Source organism: Eschrichtius robustus, chromosome 2 (genome assembly GCF_028021215.1).
Source record: "Eschrichtius robustus isolate mEscRob2 chromosome 2, mEscRob2.pri, whole genome shotgun sequence".
Lineage (NCBI taxonomy): Eukaryota > Metazoa > Chordata > Mammalia > Artiodactyla > Eschrichtiidae > Eschrichtius > Eschrichtius robustus.
The window spans coordinates 168,416,608-168,432,143 of NC_090825.1; the positions used below are offsets into that span (position 1 = coordinate 168,416,608).

Consider the following 15,536-nt stretch of genomic DNA (forward strand, 5'->3'; position numbering starts at 1 on the left):
CAGACAGAGCCACAGGTCCACCCCACTCTGGAGCAATGGTCCCCAGATAGTTTCTTGCTTACTTTTAAGCCCAAACTTTGATTGGCAGCAAGAGATATAAGTGGGAATTGGAGGTGGCCTTGTCTTCCCCCAAGCACAGGATTTCCAGAGCTCCAAACAGACAAATGCTTGTAACATGTACCTCGGTGCCCTGGGTTGCCGAACTCAAGGCACACGAAGCAGCTAGTGTTGCATACTCCTGGGAGCTGCAGCTTCTACCTCCTCAATCATAATGCTCAGTGCAGTTTGTGATATAAATTCCTGTTCAACACCTCCCCTCTTCCCCCACTACACTGGCAGCTCCAAAAGGGTAGGACCACTCTGGACTTGCTCACCATTGTGTTTCTACAGCCTGGCAACTAATAGGTGCTCAATAATACTTGCTAAAGAAACAAGCAAATTACTCTCTCCTTATAACCCTATGGAAAGTCTGTGAGCTGAAAAATCCTTCTGAAATGTGAATGGCTGTTTCCTATTTTCTCTGAAATTCATTTTCAGGTGTGAGTGGCATCACGGGAACTCCCCTGCCCTTGTGTGTGTATCATAGCCAGCATCCCCTGTGCAAGTGAGTGTCATTTTGTGGCTGTTGGGTTTATGGAGTAAGGTCCTTTTTTTTCAGACCCCTGCCTGTCTCCCTAGGCCACCATGAGTCACTCCCCCCTCCTTGCTGCCCAAGTGCCTTGTCACATTGACTGGTATTCTTCTGTTCCTGAAATGGACACAGACCTACCTCAGGTCCTTTGCACATGCTGTTCCCTTTGCTTAGTGTACTCTTTCCTCTCCTTTTCCCTCTAGAGCAGAAAGTCTTACTGAAAAGCCACCTTCTCCATGAAGCCTCCCCCTAGTCTGCCCCACACTCTGTGGATTTGGTCATTGGGCTTTCACAGCCCTCTGCTTTCCCTTCCTCCCACTTCTCACTCTTGTCTAAATGCTGCTCACTCATCATCTGCTGCTCTCCTCCCCTGTAATGTGCACGAGAGCAGGTATATCTGTCCTAGTCACTGTGGTCTCCTGAGAGATGGGCTCAGATGTTCCATACACATCTGTTGAAGACATGGTTGCTGGGGCTGAAGATAAAAGTTATCCTCTGAGCTGGAGATAAGAGTTACCTCATGCACAGTCTTTAGGCACTGAGGCTGGTCACACTTACCAAACTAACCAGCTAGTGTGCCCAGTTCTGACTTTTCCTAGTTATTAAAGAGCAGATCAAGTGTGAGGTTTCCTTTTTCAGTTAACCATTGCACAGCCTCAAAAAGGAGGGCACCTCATGAGCAAGCTGATGACCAAGGGATTGAAGAGCCCTTCACCTCCACTTAACTGTTCAATCCTTGGTGGGAATTTTATCCTATAAATATTTATGGTATACCTAGTATGTGCTATAGGTAAAAGGTCATTGGGACTCAGATTCCATTTCTAGGAGGTTCTGGAAGAGGGACGGAGAAGGCAAGTACATATGTCATTCAGATACTGCAAGATGAATGCAATGAAGGTGTGACAAACTCAAGAAAAAGATCCCCAAAAGGAAATCTATCTACAATTAAATAATCATAAACACTAAAGGGTATCTGTCAGATTCATATATTAGGGATTGGGTTGAATACACATGGGAAGCTGCCAGCACACCCATTAACTCAAGGGCTTGGTGCAGTGGAGGAAAGTGGGTGGAGAACGTTATTCTTGAGGGAGGGATGGGGTCTGATCTACCACCTAATCCCTAGCCCTGAGCACAGGTTCTGGCACACACCAGGGGCTGAGGAATGTTTGGGAAGTTAAACAACTTGAACTAATATTTACTGGTCATCCCGTAGGTCAAACCCAGTGGAGAGACCCAGAAATGCATGGGTCCTGTGTAGGAGAAAAGCTCAGGAAAGCTACAAAGCTGTGGTTCAAAGGGACTTCGGTTAATTGCCATTGTTTCTCCAGTGGCCACACACTGCTAGGCACATAGTAGGTGCTCAAAAAATATTTGTGGAGCAAATGAGAGAATAACATCTACTGTTAAAGAAAAAGTTTGATATGAGAGTAGAGTGAGGGGAGCTCACCTTGACCGAGCACCTAGTCTCTGTCACTCTCCTTACATGCATGGTGTCTCTTATCTGTGTAATTCAGCCCCATTTTCCAAAAGAGGACATGAGGCCCAAAGAGGCCTAGCCATGTGTCCTAGTCACAGCGCCCCCTCCAGGCAAGACTGCAAGATGCAGCTTATTGGTGACCCTGGTTTCCCGTACTGTCTCCAGACTTAGTATTGACCCCATTGTGTACTCCAGTCCCATTTCTTGACCTCTGGCCACACAGAAGCAACACTAAAAGACCTTTTTCTAAGTACTGGCTCCATTTCTTGGCTGGACGTCTGTTCCTCTGATGTCCTTTAGTGTTATGTGCTGTGTCAGGGAAATTCCCTCAAATCCTGGGTCTTCTTGCTGTCCCGAGGGATATAGCTTAGTGGAAAGTCTTGGCATGACCCTCAGTCCAGGCTGGCATCTGCCCTTGCCATCTGGCTGCCCCAGTCCCTTCCTGACCCCTCCTTCCAGCCCACTCTCCGCCTGGGGGCTGGAAGCATTGTTCTAAGTTGCTGTCAAGCCCTTTCACAATTTGGCTCCAGCCCAACTTCCCCACCTCCCCTAACGCGATTCTGGGCAACTCTCCATGCCTTTGCTTGTGCTAGTTCCTGTGCCTGGTATTCCTTCCCTCAGAGCATGTGCCCAAGGACCCTTCTTCATCCTTCAAAGTTCAGTACAGATGGCACCTCCCCATCCCCCAGCATGCATTATAAAGTCCCAAGGGCACCATGCTGTCCTTCATTCATTATTTGCTTAAATGCATATTTATTGACTGTTTACTATGTGCAGGTTCTCAGTGCTGGGAACACAGCATGAAACAAGTGAGACATCATCCCTGCCCTCAGAAATTAACAATCTCTCAGGAGACTCTGACCCATAACCAGGCAATGATAACACATTATGATAGGGAGCTCCAGGGAAAGCTAGGAGACAGGCACCTGATCTGGCCAGATTTGGGGATATCATAGAAGGCTTCCTGGAAGAGGTGAGATGTGATCTGAGACAATAGACCTGTGATCTATTTATTTATCTTTTAACATCTTTATTGGAGAATAATTGCTTTACAATGGTGTGCTAGTTTCTGCTTTATAACAAAGTGAATCAGTTATACATATACATATATCCCCATATCCCTTCCCTCTTGCATCTCCCTCCCTCCCACCCTCCCTATCCCACCCCTCTAGGTGGTCACAAAGCACCGAGGTGATCTCACTGTGCTGTGCGGTTGCTTCCCACTAGCTATTTACTTTACATTTGGTAGTGTATATAGGTCCATGCTACTCTCTCACTTTGTCTCAGCTTACCCTTCCCCCACCCCATGTCCTTAAGTCCATTCTCTAGTAGGTCTGCATCTTTATTCCTGTCTTGTCCCTAGGTTCTTCATGACCATTTTTTTTTTAAATTTTAGATTCCATATATATGTGTTAGCATACGGTATTTGTTTTTCTCTTTCTGACTTACTTCAGTCTGTATGACAGACTCTAGGTCCATCCACCTCACTACAAATAACTCAGTTTCGTTTCTTTTTATGGCTGAGTAATACTCCATTGTATATATGTGCCACATCTTCTTTATCCATTCATCTGTCGTTGGACACTTAGGTTGCTTCTATGTCCTGGCTATTGTAAATAGAGCTACAATGAACATTGTGGTACATGACTCTTTTTGAATTATGGTTTTCTCAGGGTATATGACCAGTAGTGGATTGCTGGGTCGTATGGTAGTTCTATTTTTAGTTTTTTAAGGAACCTCCATACCCTTCTCCCTAGTGGCTGTATCAGTTTACATTCCCACCAGCAGTGCAAGAGGGTTCCATTTCTCCAGACCCTCTCCAGCGTTTATTGTTTGTAGATTTTTGATGATGGCCATTCTGACTGGTGTGAGGTGATACCTCATTGTAGTTTTGATCTGCATTTCTCTATGATTAGTGATGTTGAGCATCCTTTCATGTGTTTGTTGGCAATCTGTATATCTTCTTTGGAGAAATGTCTATTTAGGTCTTCTGCCCATTTTTGGATTGGGTTGTTTTTTTTATTGATATTGAGCTGCATAAGCTGCTTGTAAATTTTGGAGATTAATCCTTTGTCAGTTGCTTCATTTGCAAATATTTTCTCCCATTCTGAGGGTTGTCTTTTTGTCTTGTTTATGGTTTCCTTTGCTGTGCAAAAGCTTTTAAGTTTCATTAGGTCCCACTTGTTTATTTTTGTTTTTATTTCCATTTCTCTAGGAGGTGGGTCAAAAAGGATCTTGCTGTGATTTATGTCATAGAGTGTTCTGCCTATGTTTTCCTCTAAGAGTTTGATAATGTCTGGCCTTACATTTAGGTCTTTAATCCATTTTGAATTTACTTTTGTGTATGGTGTTAGGGAGTGTTCTAATTTCATTCTTTTACATGTAGCTGTCCAGTTTACCCAGCACCACTTATTGAAGAGGCTATCTTTTTTCCATTGTATATTCTTGCCTCCTTTATCAAAAATAAGGTGACCATCTGTGTGTGGGTTTATGCCTGGGCTTTCTACCCTGTTCCATTGATCTATATTTCTGTTTTTGTGCCAATACAATACTGTGTTGATTAATGTAGGTTTGTAGTATAGTCTGAAGTCAGGGACTCTGATTCCTCCAACTCCGTTTTTCTTTCTCAAGATTGCTTTGGCTATTCGTGGTCTTTTGTGTTTCCATACAAATTGTGAAACTTTTTGTTCTAGTTCTGTGAAAAATGCCATTGGTAGTTTGATAGGGATTGCACTGAATCTGTAGATTGCCTTGGGTAGTATAATCATTTTCACAATGTTGATTCTTCCAATCCAAGAACATGGTGTATCTCTCCATCTGTTTATATCACCTTTAATTTCTTTATTCAGTGTCTTATAGTTTTCTGCATGCAGGTCTTTTGTCTCCTTAGGTAGGTATATTCCTAGGTATTTTATTCTTTTTGTTACAGTGGTAAATGGGAGTGTTTCCTTAATTTCTCTTTCTGATTTTTCATCATTAGTGTAGAGGAATGCAAGAGATTTCTGTGCATTAATTTTGTATCCTGCTACTTTACCAAATTCATTGATTAGCTCTAGTAGTTTTCTGATAGCATCTTTAGGATTCTCTACTTATAGTATCATGTCATCTGCAAACAGTGACAGCTTTAGTTCTTCTTTTCCAATTTGGATTCCTTTTATTTCTTTTTCTTCTCTGATTGCTGTGGCTAAAAATTCCAAAACTTTGTTGAATAATAGTGGTGAGAGTGGACAACCTTGTCTTGTTCTTGACCATTAGAGGAAATGGTTTCAATTTTTCACCATTGAGAATGATGTTGGCTGTGGGTTTGTCATATATGGCCTTTATTATGTTGAGGAAAGTTCCCTCTATGCCTACTTTCTGGAGGGTTTATACCATAAATAGGTGTTGATTTTGTCGAAAGCTTTTTCTGCATCTATTGAGATGATCATATGGTTTTTCTCCTTCAATTTGTTAATATGGTTTATCACATTGATTGATTTGCGTATATTGAAGAATCCTTGCATTCCTGGGCTAAACCCCACTTGATCATTGTGCATGATCCTTTTAATGTGTTGTTGGATTCTGTTTGACAGTATTTTATTCAGGATTTTTGCATCTATGTCCATGAGTGATATTGGCCTGTAGTTTCCTTTCATTGTAACATCTTTGTCTGGTTTTGGTATCAGGGTGATGGTGGCCTCATAGAATGAGTTGGGGAGTGTACCCCCCTCTGCTATATTTTGGAAGAGTTTGAGAAGGATAAGTGTTAGCTCTACTTTAAATGTTTGATAGAATTCTCCTGTGAAGCCATCTGGTTCTGGGCTTTTGTTTGTTAGAAGATTTTTAATCACAGTCTCAATTTCAGTGCTTGTGATTGATCTGTTTATATTTTCTATTTCTTCCTGGTTCAGTCTCGGAAGGTTGTGCTTTTCTAAGAATTTGTCCATTTCTTCCAGGTTGTCCATTTTATTGACATATACTTGCTTGTAGTAATCTCTCATGATCCTTTGTATTTCTGCAGTGTCAGTGGTTACTTCTCCTTTATGATGTCTAATTCTATTGATTTGTGTCTTCTCCCTTTTTTTCTTGATGAGTCTGGATAATGGTTTATCAATTTTTTTTATCTTCTCAAAGAACCAGCTTTTAGTTTTATTGATCTTTGCTGTCATTTACTTCATTTCTTTTTCGTTTATTTCTGATCTGATCTTTATGATTTCTTTCATTCTGCTAAATTTGAGGTTTTTTTGTTCTTCTTTCACTAATTGCTTTAGGTGTAAGGTTAGGTTGTTTATTTGAGATGTTTCTTTTTCTTAAGGTAGGATAGTATTGCTATAAACTTCCCTCTTAGAACTGCTTTTGCTGCATCCCATAGGTTTTGGGTTGTCGTGTTTTCATTGTCATTTGTTTCTAGGTATTTTTTGATTTCCTCTTTGATTTCTTCAGTGATCTCCTGGTTATTTAGTAGTGTATTGTTTAGCCTCCATGTATTTGTATTTTAAAGAGATTTTTTCCTGTAATTGATATCTAATCTCATAGCGTTGTGGTCAGAAAAGATGCTTGATCCGATTTCAATTTTCTTAAATTTAATGAGGCTTGATTTGTGAGCCAGGATATGATCTATCCTGGAGAATGTTCCATGTGCACTTGAGAAGAAAGTGTAATCTGCTGTTTTCAGATGGAATGTCCTATAAATATCAATTAAGTCCATCTTGTTTAATGTATCATTTAAAGCTTGTGTTTCCTTATTTATTTTCATTTTGGATGATCTGTCCATTGGTGAAAGTGGGGTGCTAAAGTCCCCTACTATGATTTTGTTACTGTCGATTTCCCCTTTTATGGCTGTTAGTATTTGCCTTATGTATTGAGGTGCTCCTATGTTGGGTGCATAAATATTTACAATTGCTATATCTTCTCCTTGGATTGATCCCTTGATCATTATGTAGTGTCCTTCTTTGTCTCTTGTAATAGTCTTTGTTTAAAAGTCTATTTTGTCTGATATGAGAATTGCTACTCCAGCTTTCTTTTGTTTTCCATTTGCATGGAATATCTTTTTCCATCCCCTCACTTTCAGTCTGTATGTGTCCCTAGGTCTGAAGTGGGTCTCTTGTAGACAGCATATATATGGGTCTTGTTTTTGTATCCATTCAGCCAGTCTGTGTCTTTTGGTTGGAGCATTCAATCCATTCACATTTAAGGTAATTATCGATATGTATGTTTCTATTGCTCTTTTCTTAACTGTTTTGGGTTTGTTTTCGTTGGTCCTTTTCTTCTCTTGTGTTTCCCACTTAGAGAATCCTTTACCATTTGTTGTAAAGCTGGTTTGGTGGTGCTGAATTCTCTTAGCTTTTGCTTGCCTGTAAAGCATTTGATTTCTCCATCAAATCTGAATGAGATCCTTGCTGGGTAGAGTAATATTGGTTGTAGGTTTTTCCCTTTCATCACTTTAAATATATATTGTCACTCCCTTCTGGCCTGCAGAGTTTCTGCTGAAAAGTCAGCTGATAAACTTATGGGGATTCCCTTGTATGTTATTTGTTGCTTTCCCCTTGATGTTTTTAATATTTTTTTCTTTGTATTTAATTTTTGAAAGTGTGATTAATATGTGTCTCAGTGTGTTTCTCCTTGTGTTTATCCTGTATGGGACTCTCTGCACTTCCTGGGCTTTATTGACTATTTCCTTTCCCATGTTAGGAAAGTTTTCAACTTTAATCTCTTCAAATATTTTCTCAGACCCTTTATCTTTCTCTTCTTCTACTGGGACCCCTATAATTCAAATGATGGTGCATTTAGTGTAGTCTCAGAGGTCTCTGAGACTGTCTTCAGTTCTTTTCATTCATTTTTCTTTATTCTACTCTGTGGCAGTTATTTCCACCATTCTATCTTCCAGCTCACTTATTCATTCTTCTGCCTTAGTTATTCTGCTATTGATTTCTTCTAGAGTATTTTTAATTTCAGTTATTGTGTTGTTCATCACTGTTTGTTTGCTCTTTAGTTCTTCTAGGTCCTTGTTAAACATTTCTTGTATGTTCCCCATTCTATTTCCATGATTTCGTATCATCTTTACTATCATTACTCTGAATCTTTTTCAGGTAGACTGCCTATTTCCTCTTCATTTTTTGGTCTTGTGGGTTTTTACCTTGCTCCTTCACCTGCTGCATATTTCTCTGTCTTCTCATTTTGTTTAATTTACTTTGTTTGTGGTCTCCTTTTCACAGGCTGCAGGCTCGTAGTTCCCATTGTTTTTGGTGTCTGCTCCCAGTGGGTAAGGTTAGTTCAGTGGCTTGTGTAGGTTTCCTGGTGGGGGAGCCTCGTGCCTGTGTTCTGGTGGGTACAGCTGGATCTTGTCCTTCTGATGAGCATGGCCACATCCAGTGATGTGTTTTGGTGTGTCTGTGAGCTTAGTATGACTTTAGGCAGCCAGTCTGCTAATGGGTGAGGTTGTGTTCTGTGTTGCTAGTTGTTTGGCTGAGGCATTGCTGGCTGGAGCTTGCTGGCTGTTGGATGGAGCCGGGTCTTAGTGTTGAGATGGAGACCTCTGGCAGAGCTCTCATCCATTAATATTGCATGGGGCTGGGAGTTCTCTGGTGTTCCAACATCCTCAACTCAGCTCTTCCATCTCAGAGGCTCATGCCCAACACCTGGCTGGAGCACCAAGACCCCGCAAGCCACACGGCACAGAAGAAAATGAAAGAAGAAAATAAAAGGAAATGAACAGACACACAAAACCCCAAGGCAAATGGTAAAAGCAAGATAACAGACAAAAACACACAAAGAAACACACAAACCCACTAGCAAAAAGAAAAGAAAAAAATAAAAATAATAAAAAGAGAAAACAAGAAAGAAGAGAGCAACCAAACCAATAAACCAATCCCAAAATGAAAACAAACACTAAAAACTAAACTAACAAAAACGAAGAACCAAGAGCATATCAAACGCAGAAAGCAAACTAAAAAAAGACAAAGACAGCATAAAACAAACACACTTTTGGGAAGTCTGAGGTCTTCTGCCAACGTTCAGTAGGTGTTCTGTAGGAATTGTTCCACATATAGATGTATTTTTAATGTATTTGTGGGGAGGAAGGTGATCTCCACGCCTTACTCCTCTACCATCTTGAAAGTCCTCCCAAAATTATTTTGTAAACAAGCTTTATTTAATTGGCTTAAAGGAAATTAGGCATTTATATAATAAATTCTCAGAAATATAATAAACACTGACCCAAATGAATTTCAGGTTCATGTGCTCTAGGAAATGTTTGTATTAAATTAATATTCAGTATTAAAGTTAGTGTAAGATTGTTGCTTCAACTAATACAGACATGTCTTTAGAGACATCAACTGTAAGTATAATACTTATATTTACCAAGGCTTACTAAAACTCACATAACATCATATTATCTGAATTCATATTGTAACCAGGCTACCCTACCCAGCAAGAATAGGAGAGATAAAGAACTTCTTAGACAAGCAAAAACTAAAAGAATTCAGCAATACTAAACCCACGCTGAAAGAAATGTTGAAGGATCTTCTCTAAATGGAAAAGAAGTAAGAATCTATAGGAAAGGGAAAATCCAAATAGGAAAGGCATATATATAGTAAGCATTGAAGGTCACTTAAATAAGCCAGCATGTAGATTAAAAGACAAAAAAATGTAAAAGCAATGATAACTACAGTAAATGGAAAAGGATAAGCATGAAGATGTAAAACATAACATCAAAAACACAAAATGTGGGGGTAAGGGAGTTAAAAAATGTAGATTTTTAAGAATGTATTTGAACTTAAATGACTCTCAGTTTAAATCAAGTAGATATAATTATGGGTCAACATATATAAACCTCATGGTAACCACGAACCAAAAACCTACAATAGATACACAAAACCAAAAATAAAAGCTCCCAAGCATACTACTAAAGAAACAGCAAACCACAATGAGAGAAACAAAAAGAAGAAGAAATGAACAGAGAAGAACTACAGAAACAACTGGAAAACAAATAAAAAATGGCAATAAGTGCATACCTATCAATAATTACTTTAAATGCCAATGGACTAAATCCTCTGATCAAAAGACATAGGGTGGCTGATTGGATAAAAATGAGACCCTTCAATATGCTGCCCACAGGAGACTCACTATGGCTAAAGACACGTACAGACTGAAAGTGAGGGAATGTAAAAAGATATTTCATGCAAATGGAAATGACAAGCAACACCCTTTTAACGTGCCTATGTTCTTACCTAAACACTGATCCCTCTTCCCTTTCTCTTTCCTCCCTTCCCACCCCCTTCCTCCCTTCCTCATCTTCCATTCTTCATATGAACATTACCTTATTACCAACCACCTTCTCCATCTTCCTCTAGTTCCCAGATTTTGCCCCATATTTTTTATCCAATTGAATGATGAGATCAGTTTAAAGGATTCCATTCCTCCTAGCCTGCTCTCCCTATTGTTCTTGCTCTCACTAGATCTAGTTCTTGCTCTCTCCATATATTACATTCTAACCTTCTTCACTTGATTCAGCTCAATATGAAAAACCTTTTTTAGAGTCTAAAGCTCCAAAATGCAGTGATGAACTGTAAATAGTAAACCATTTATTTTTGAGACAAATGCTTTATTTTCTTTTGTGTATTTCTTATAATTATGAAGATAATAATAATAAAAAACTAAACATGGTCCTTTACACATGGAAAAGACCCAGTTCTGGTGGCATTTCGTATTATTTTTTGGTTATTTTGTTTATTCTTATTTTGGGAGATGGGGAAATAAAATCTTCTCATTAATCCATCCAAGAAGAACCACATGCATCAGGGTTCTGACACATCCATGTGGTGCTCCTCACCTGCCTACAGATAGATAACACATTCATAGGCATAGATAATGGGATGGAGTTCATCTCACTGGGTATAAATAAGAGATTATGATGATAGAGCCTATGCAAGAGGGGGAAATATTGGAGAAAAACAAATAGGTGGTATGCATCAAACTCCTATGGAGTGTGGGTATTTTACAGACCTGAAACATTACAAGAGCTCTATGAAGACAGACATTATTATTCCCAACACTTCTATCATATTTCTTCACCACCAAACTGGCCCCTCAGGAGCTGAGAGGACAGAATGTTCTGTGGAAACTTCTCTTCATGGCGTTCTTCAGCTCCTTATTCCTGAGGCTGAAAATGATCGGGCTAAGAAAGGGGGTGAAGACTGTATAGGTTGTGGCCATCAGCGTGTTACTGTCCATAGAATAGGGCCCCTTGGGCTTGAGGTAGATGATGGAGGCAAAACCGTAGTGCACGACCACTATGGTGAGGTGGGATACACAGGTGGAGAAGGTCTTGTGTCGGCCCTCAGCAGAGGGGATCCTCAATATGGCAGCCACAATGAAGACATAGGAGAGGACGATGAGGAATAAGCATCCCAGCAGGGCTGTGACACAAACCATGATCACAACCATGGTGACAGAGGCTGTCTTCTTTCCACAGGCCAACTTCAAGAGAGAAAGCACATGGCAGAAAAAATGGTGGATCTCATTAGACCCACAGAAGGTGAGGTGAAAAATTATCAATGTCACCATCATCCCCATGACTGAGCCACCAGCCCAACACCAGGACACAAGACGGGCACAGTCACGTGTGCTCATGAGCATGTTGTAGTGCAGGGGGTGGCAGATGGCCACATAGCGGTCATAACCCATAATCATGAGCAGGAAGGAGTGGGTGAAGCCAAACGTGAAGGAGAAGAACATCTGACTGGCACAGGCCACAAAGGTGATGGAATGGTGGGTGGAGAGCATGTCAACCAGCATGTGAGGAGTGATAGCAACAGTGAACAGAATCTCAGAGATGGAGAGGGCGCACATTAAGAGGTACATGGGGGTGTGGAGGCTGTGCTCTCTCCAGATGGTGACCATGACAAGCAGGTTCCCCAGCAATGTGAACAGGTACATCAGCAGGTACAGCAGGAAGAACGTGGGCAGGAGATGCTGAGGGAAGTTGGAGAAGCCGATGAGGATGAATTCAGACAACATGCTATAGTTCTGACCAGACAAGAATGCTGCATCTGGTGAGATCAGAGACAGAATGAAGGCACAGTGGTTAAGACAGAGGCTCTTCCGTAGATTAAATGACTATTAAAGACCTCTATACTATATAGCTATTTGCTTAACTTTTCTGGGTCTCACAAGCTTCAGCAGTAAGAGGGAGTAAATCTTAATACTTCTTACCATTTAGTAATGTGATTAAAGGTAAAATGAGATCAGTATATTAAGGGCTTAAGACATCGTTTGGCTATTGGGTTTCTTTTTTTTTTGAATGAATGAAAGATTCTTTAAATTCTATAGTTCTTTGAAATGACTATTGGGTTTTTATTAACAGTGATGAAAAGAATAAAAGTTTCCAGGTTTGTAATCATTAAGACAGACAGATGATCAGGGTCATAGTCTCTTGAATAATGTGCCTGTTCTAGAAAACATATATTTGGATTTTGGATTTCTAAAATTTTTTCTCTGAGAATTTTTGTCCTTTAATTGAGTAACCCATTCATCTTCTTTAAAAAATTTATTTATTTATTTTCAGCTACGTTGGGTCTTCGTTGCTGTGTGCGGGCTTTCTCTAGTTGCAGCGAGTGGGGGTCATTCTTCGTTGTGGTGCGCGGGCCTCTCATTGTGGTGGCTTCTCTTGTTGAGGAGCACGGGCTCTAGGCCCACGGGCTTCCGTAGTTGTGGCACACAGGCTCAGCAGTTGTGGCTCTTGGGCTCTAGAGCACAGGCTCAGTAGTTGTGGCGCATGAGTTTAGTTGCTCTGCAGCATGTGGGATCCTCCCAGACCAGGGCTTGAACCTGTGTCCCCTGCATTGGCAGGCAGATTCTCAACCGCTGCGCCACCAGGGAAGTCCCCATCTTTGTTTTAATACTGTTTTATTGGTATCCATTTGTGCCATCTTATCTCATATTCTGTATTTGCTCTTCTATAGGAACTGCATGGAAATTATGAAAATAAAAGGGAGGACAAATATCTGCTAGGCAAATGTGCATCAAAGGAAAGCTGAGGCAGCAATCTTGAAAGCAGAAAAAATGGAATTAAAAGAGACAATAATAATATTTCTGTTACCATATGCCAGTAAAGGAACCAGGTTCCCTGGAGAAATGGTCTCAGCATGAAAGCAAGCCTAGGACACCTCTGCAACAGTGAAATGCAACTTCCACTGAGCAATGTGTTAATGTTAAAGGGTGCTGGAACTGGATTGAAAATGTGCTCATTTGCCACAGCTGAGCATCAAATAGAGTAATCATGTGCAAATGATGGAAGAACAGGCTAAATGACACCATGAGGAAGCCATCAGAGAAATTGAAGGTGGAACATTCCACATTACCATTGGTCTGGTCTCATCAGTAAGCCAGGATCAAGAAAAGGATGAAGAGAAATTCAAGGGACATAACAACCATATGCAATATTGGGTATTATATTAGTATTGATTTAGATAAGCTAGTAGGAAATAAGAGAAGATTTTGATTATGGTATGGATGAATGATGAAGTATGAATAATATTAAGGGATTATTATTAATTTTCCTATTAATTTTATGTTGGGTCTTGTTTTTTAGCCCTGAAGGTAAATATTAGTAGTTTAAAAGCATACTGAAATTTAAAACGTACACACACATGCACACACCAAGGGTCAAAGAGGAATATTTCATGAAGGTTAAAAGAACATTGTATCAACCTGCATATATATAATAACCTATATAACAATATGCATTTGAATATTAGGAATAAATATTCAACACAACTTCAGTGAAAGAGTCATAAAATAGAAATAGCTAAATTAATACTAGCTAGATAAGAAATTGAAGTTGGAATTTTTAACAGAGTTCAGAAATGCAATTTGGGTATTATTAATTACAATGCATTAATAATATTTACACATTAGCTCCTGGATATATTTAGCCTCTTCATGAAACAAGATTAAACATTTTTTTTCAAGCACATAGCAGACTTTAACAAAATTTTACCTCTTTTAGGACATAGAGAAATCCTCCATCCACTTCAAAGTATAAATAATGTATAGATTATAATACACAAAAGTTGGAAATCATTGGAGAAGGAATAGGTTTCCAAATCCATAAGTTAGAAGGATAAATATAGTATTAAATAATCTTGTTTTCAATAGTAAATCATAAAACAAATGAAATTTTATAATTAAATAATTTAAGCATCAAATGTCAATTTTTAAAAGCTAAAACAGTACCTTGAGGGGAATACACAGCTTTAAATATATTTATCAAGAAACTTTACCCAGAAAAGCATGCTTAATACAACAAAAATAAGGTGATGGAAAAGATTAATAAGATAGAAACAAGGAAAAGATGCCAATGAGAAATCACAAAATTAAAATTGGGAGATAACTACAGAAAGAATGGATATTTTCAAATGAATAAACATGGAAAGAAAAATATGTTAAGAAATTGAAACAAAAATGAATAAATTATTAAAAACATAAAATTCCAAAACTGGTGCAAGAAAAAAATAGAGACCTTAGATATTCAAAAAAGTTGTAAAGAAATTGAAAAGGTAAAAGACTTTCCCTTCCTATAATGATCAGCCCCAGTGGGTTTACAAGCTCGTGTTCATAAACTTTAAGGAACAGATGATTAATGTCTTATACATGTTCTTCAAATAAAAGAAAAAAAATGGAAAAAAATGGAAATCTGCTGATCTCATTTCATCAGGTTAATGCAATCTTGATTCTAAAACCAGGTAAGAATGTTATAAGAAAGGACAATTATTGGCCCACTTTACCTATCCACGTTGATTTTAAAATCTAAGACAACACCTAATCAATGAAATGGTCTATTAAAATTAGTAAATTATGTTCGAGTGGTGTTGGTTTATCCCATGAATGACAAGATGGTGAAACATCATGTGGTTCTTCACATAAATAAATTTAAAAAGAAAAATAACATAATTATTTTGATCAAGGAAGGAATATATTTTCTTAAATTCAACTCCTATTTACGAAGTTTTAAATTCTCATATAATTGACATATAACATCATATTAGTTTTAAGTGTACAACATAATGATTTGACATATGTATGTCTATTTATGATTTTTTAAAAGCCCTTTTGCAACATGAAATTGAAGGGGACTTTCTTAGCTAGATAAAGAATACATCCTACAAAACTAGCAAATGGTACACTAAGTGGGGATCTTTACATGCATTATTTTATGATCCGGAACAAGTCAAGGATACTCACTGTCTTTGCTGTTCTTTAACATGGGACTGAAAGTCATGAGCGATGCTACAAGGAAAAAGAAGGAAGAAGATACATAAGGACTGAAGGGAAGAGACCTGATCATCTGTCCAGAAAGATAAAAGAATCAGGGTGTAATATGTTAGAACAATAAGACAGTGTAATGCTGCAGAAGGCAAGATCAACCTCCAAAAATCATAGTATTCC

At 38.9% G+C, this 15,536-nt stretch overlaps 1 protein-coding gene across 1 annotated transcript; it reads right to left on the reverse strand.

Annotated features, from left to right (window-relative positions):
• Positions 1–11,177: 11,177 nt before the first annotated feature.
• LOC137758769 (olfactory receptor 10H4-like) lies at positions 11,178–12,122 on the reverse strand. The gene has a single exon (XM_068534773.1). The coding sequence runs from the start codon at positions 12,105–12,107 to the stop codon at positions 11,178–11,180; it is 930 nt and encodes a 309-aa protein (XP_068390874.1). The 5' UTR covers positions 12,108–12,122.
• Between the last annotated feature and the right edge of the window lie 3,414 nt (positions 12,123–15,536).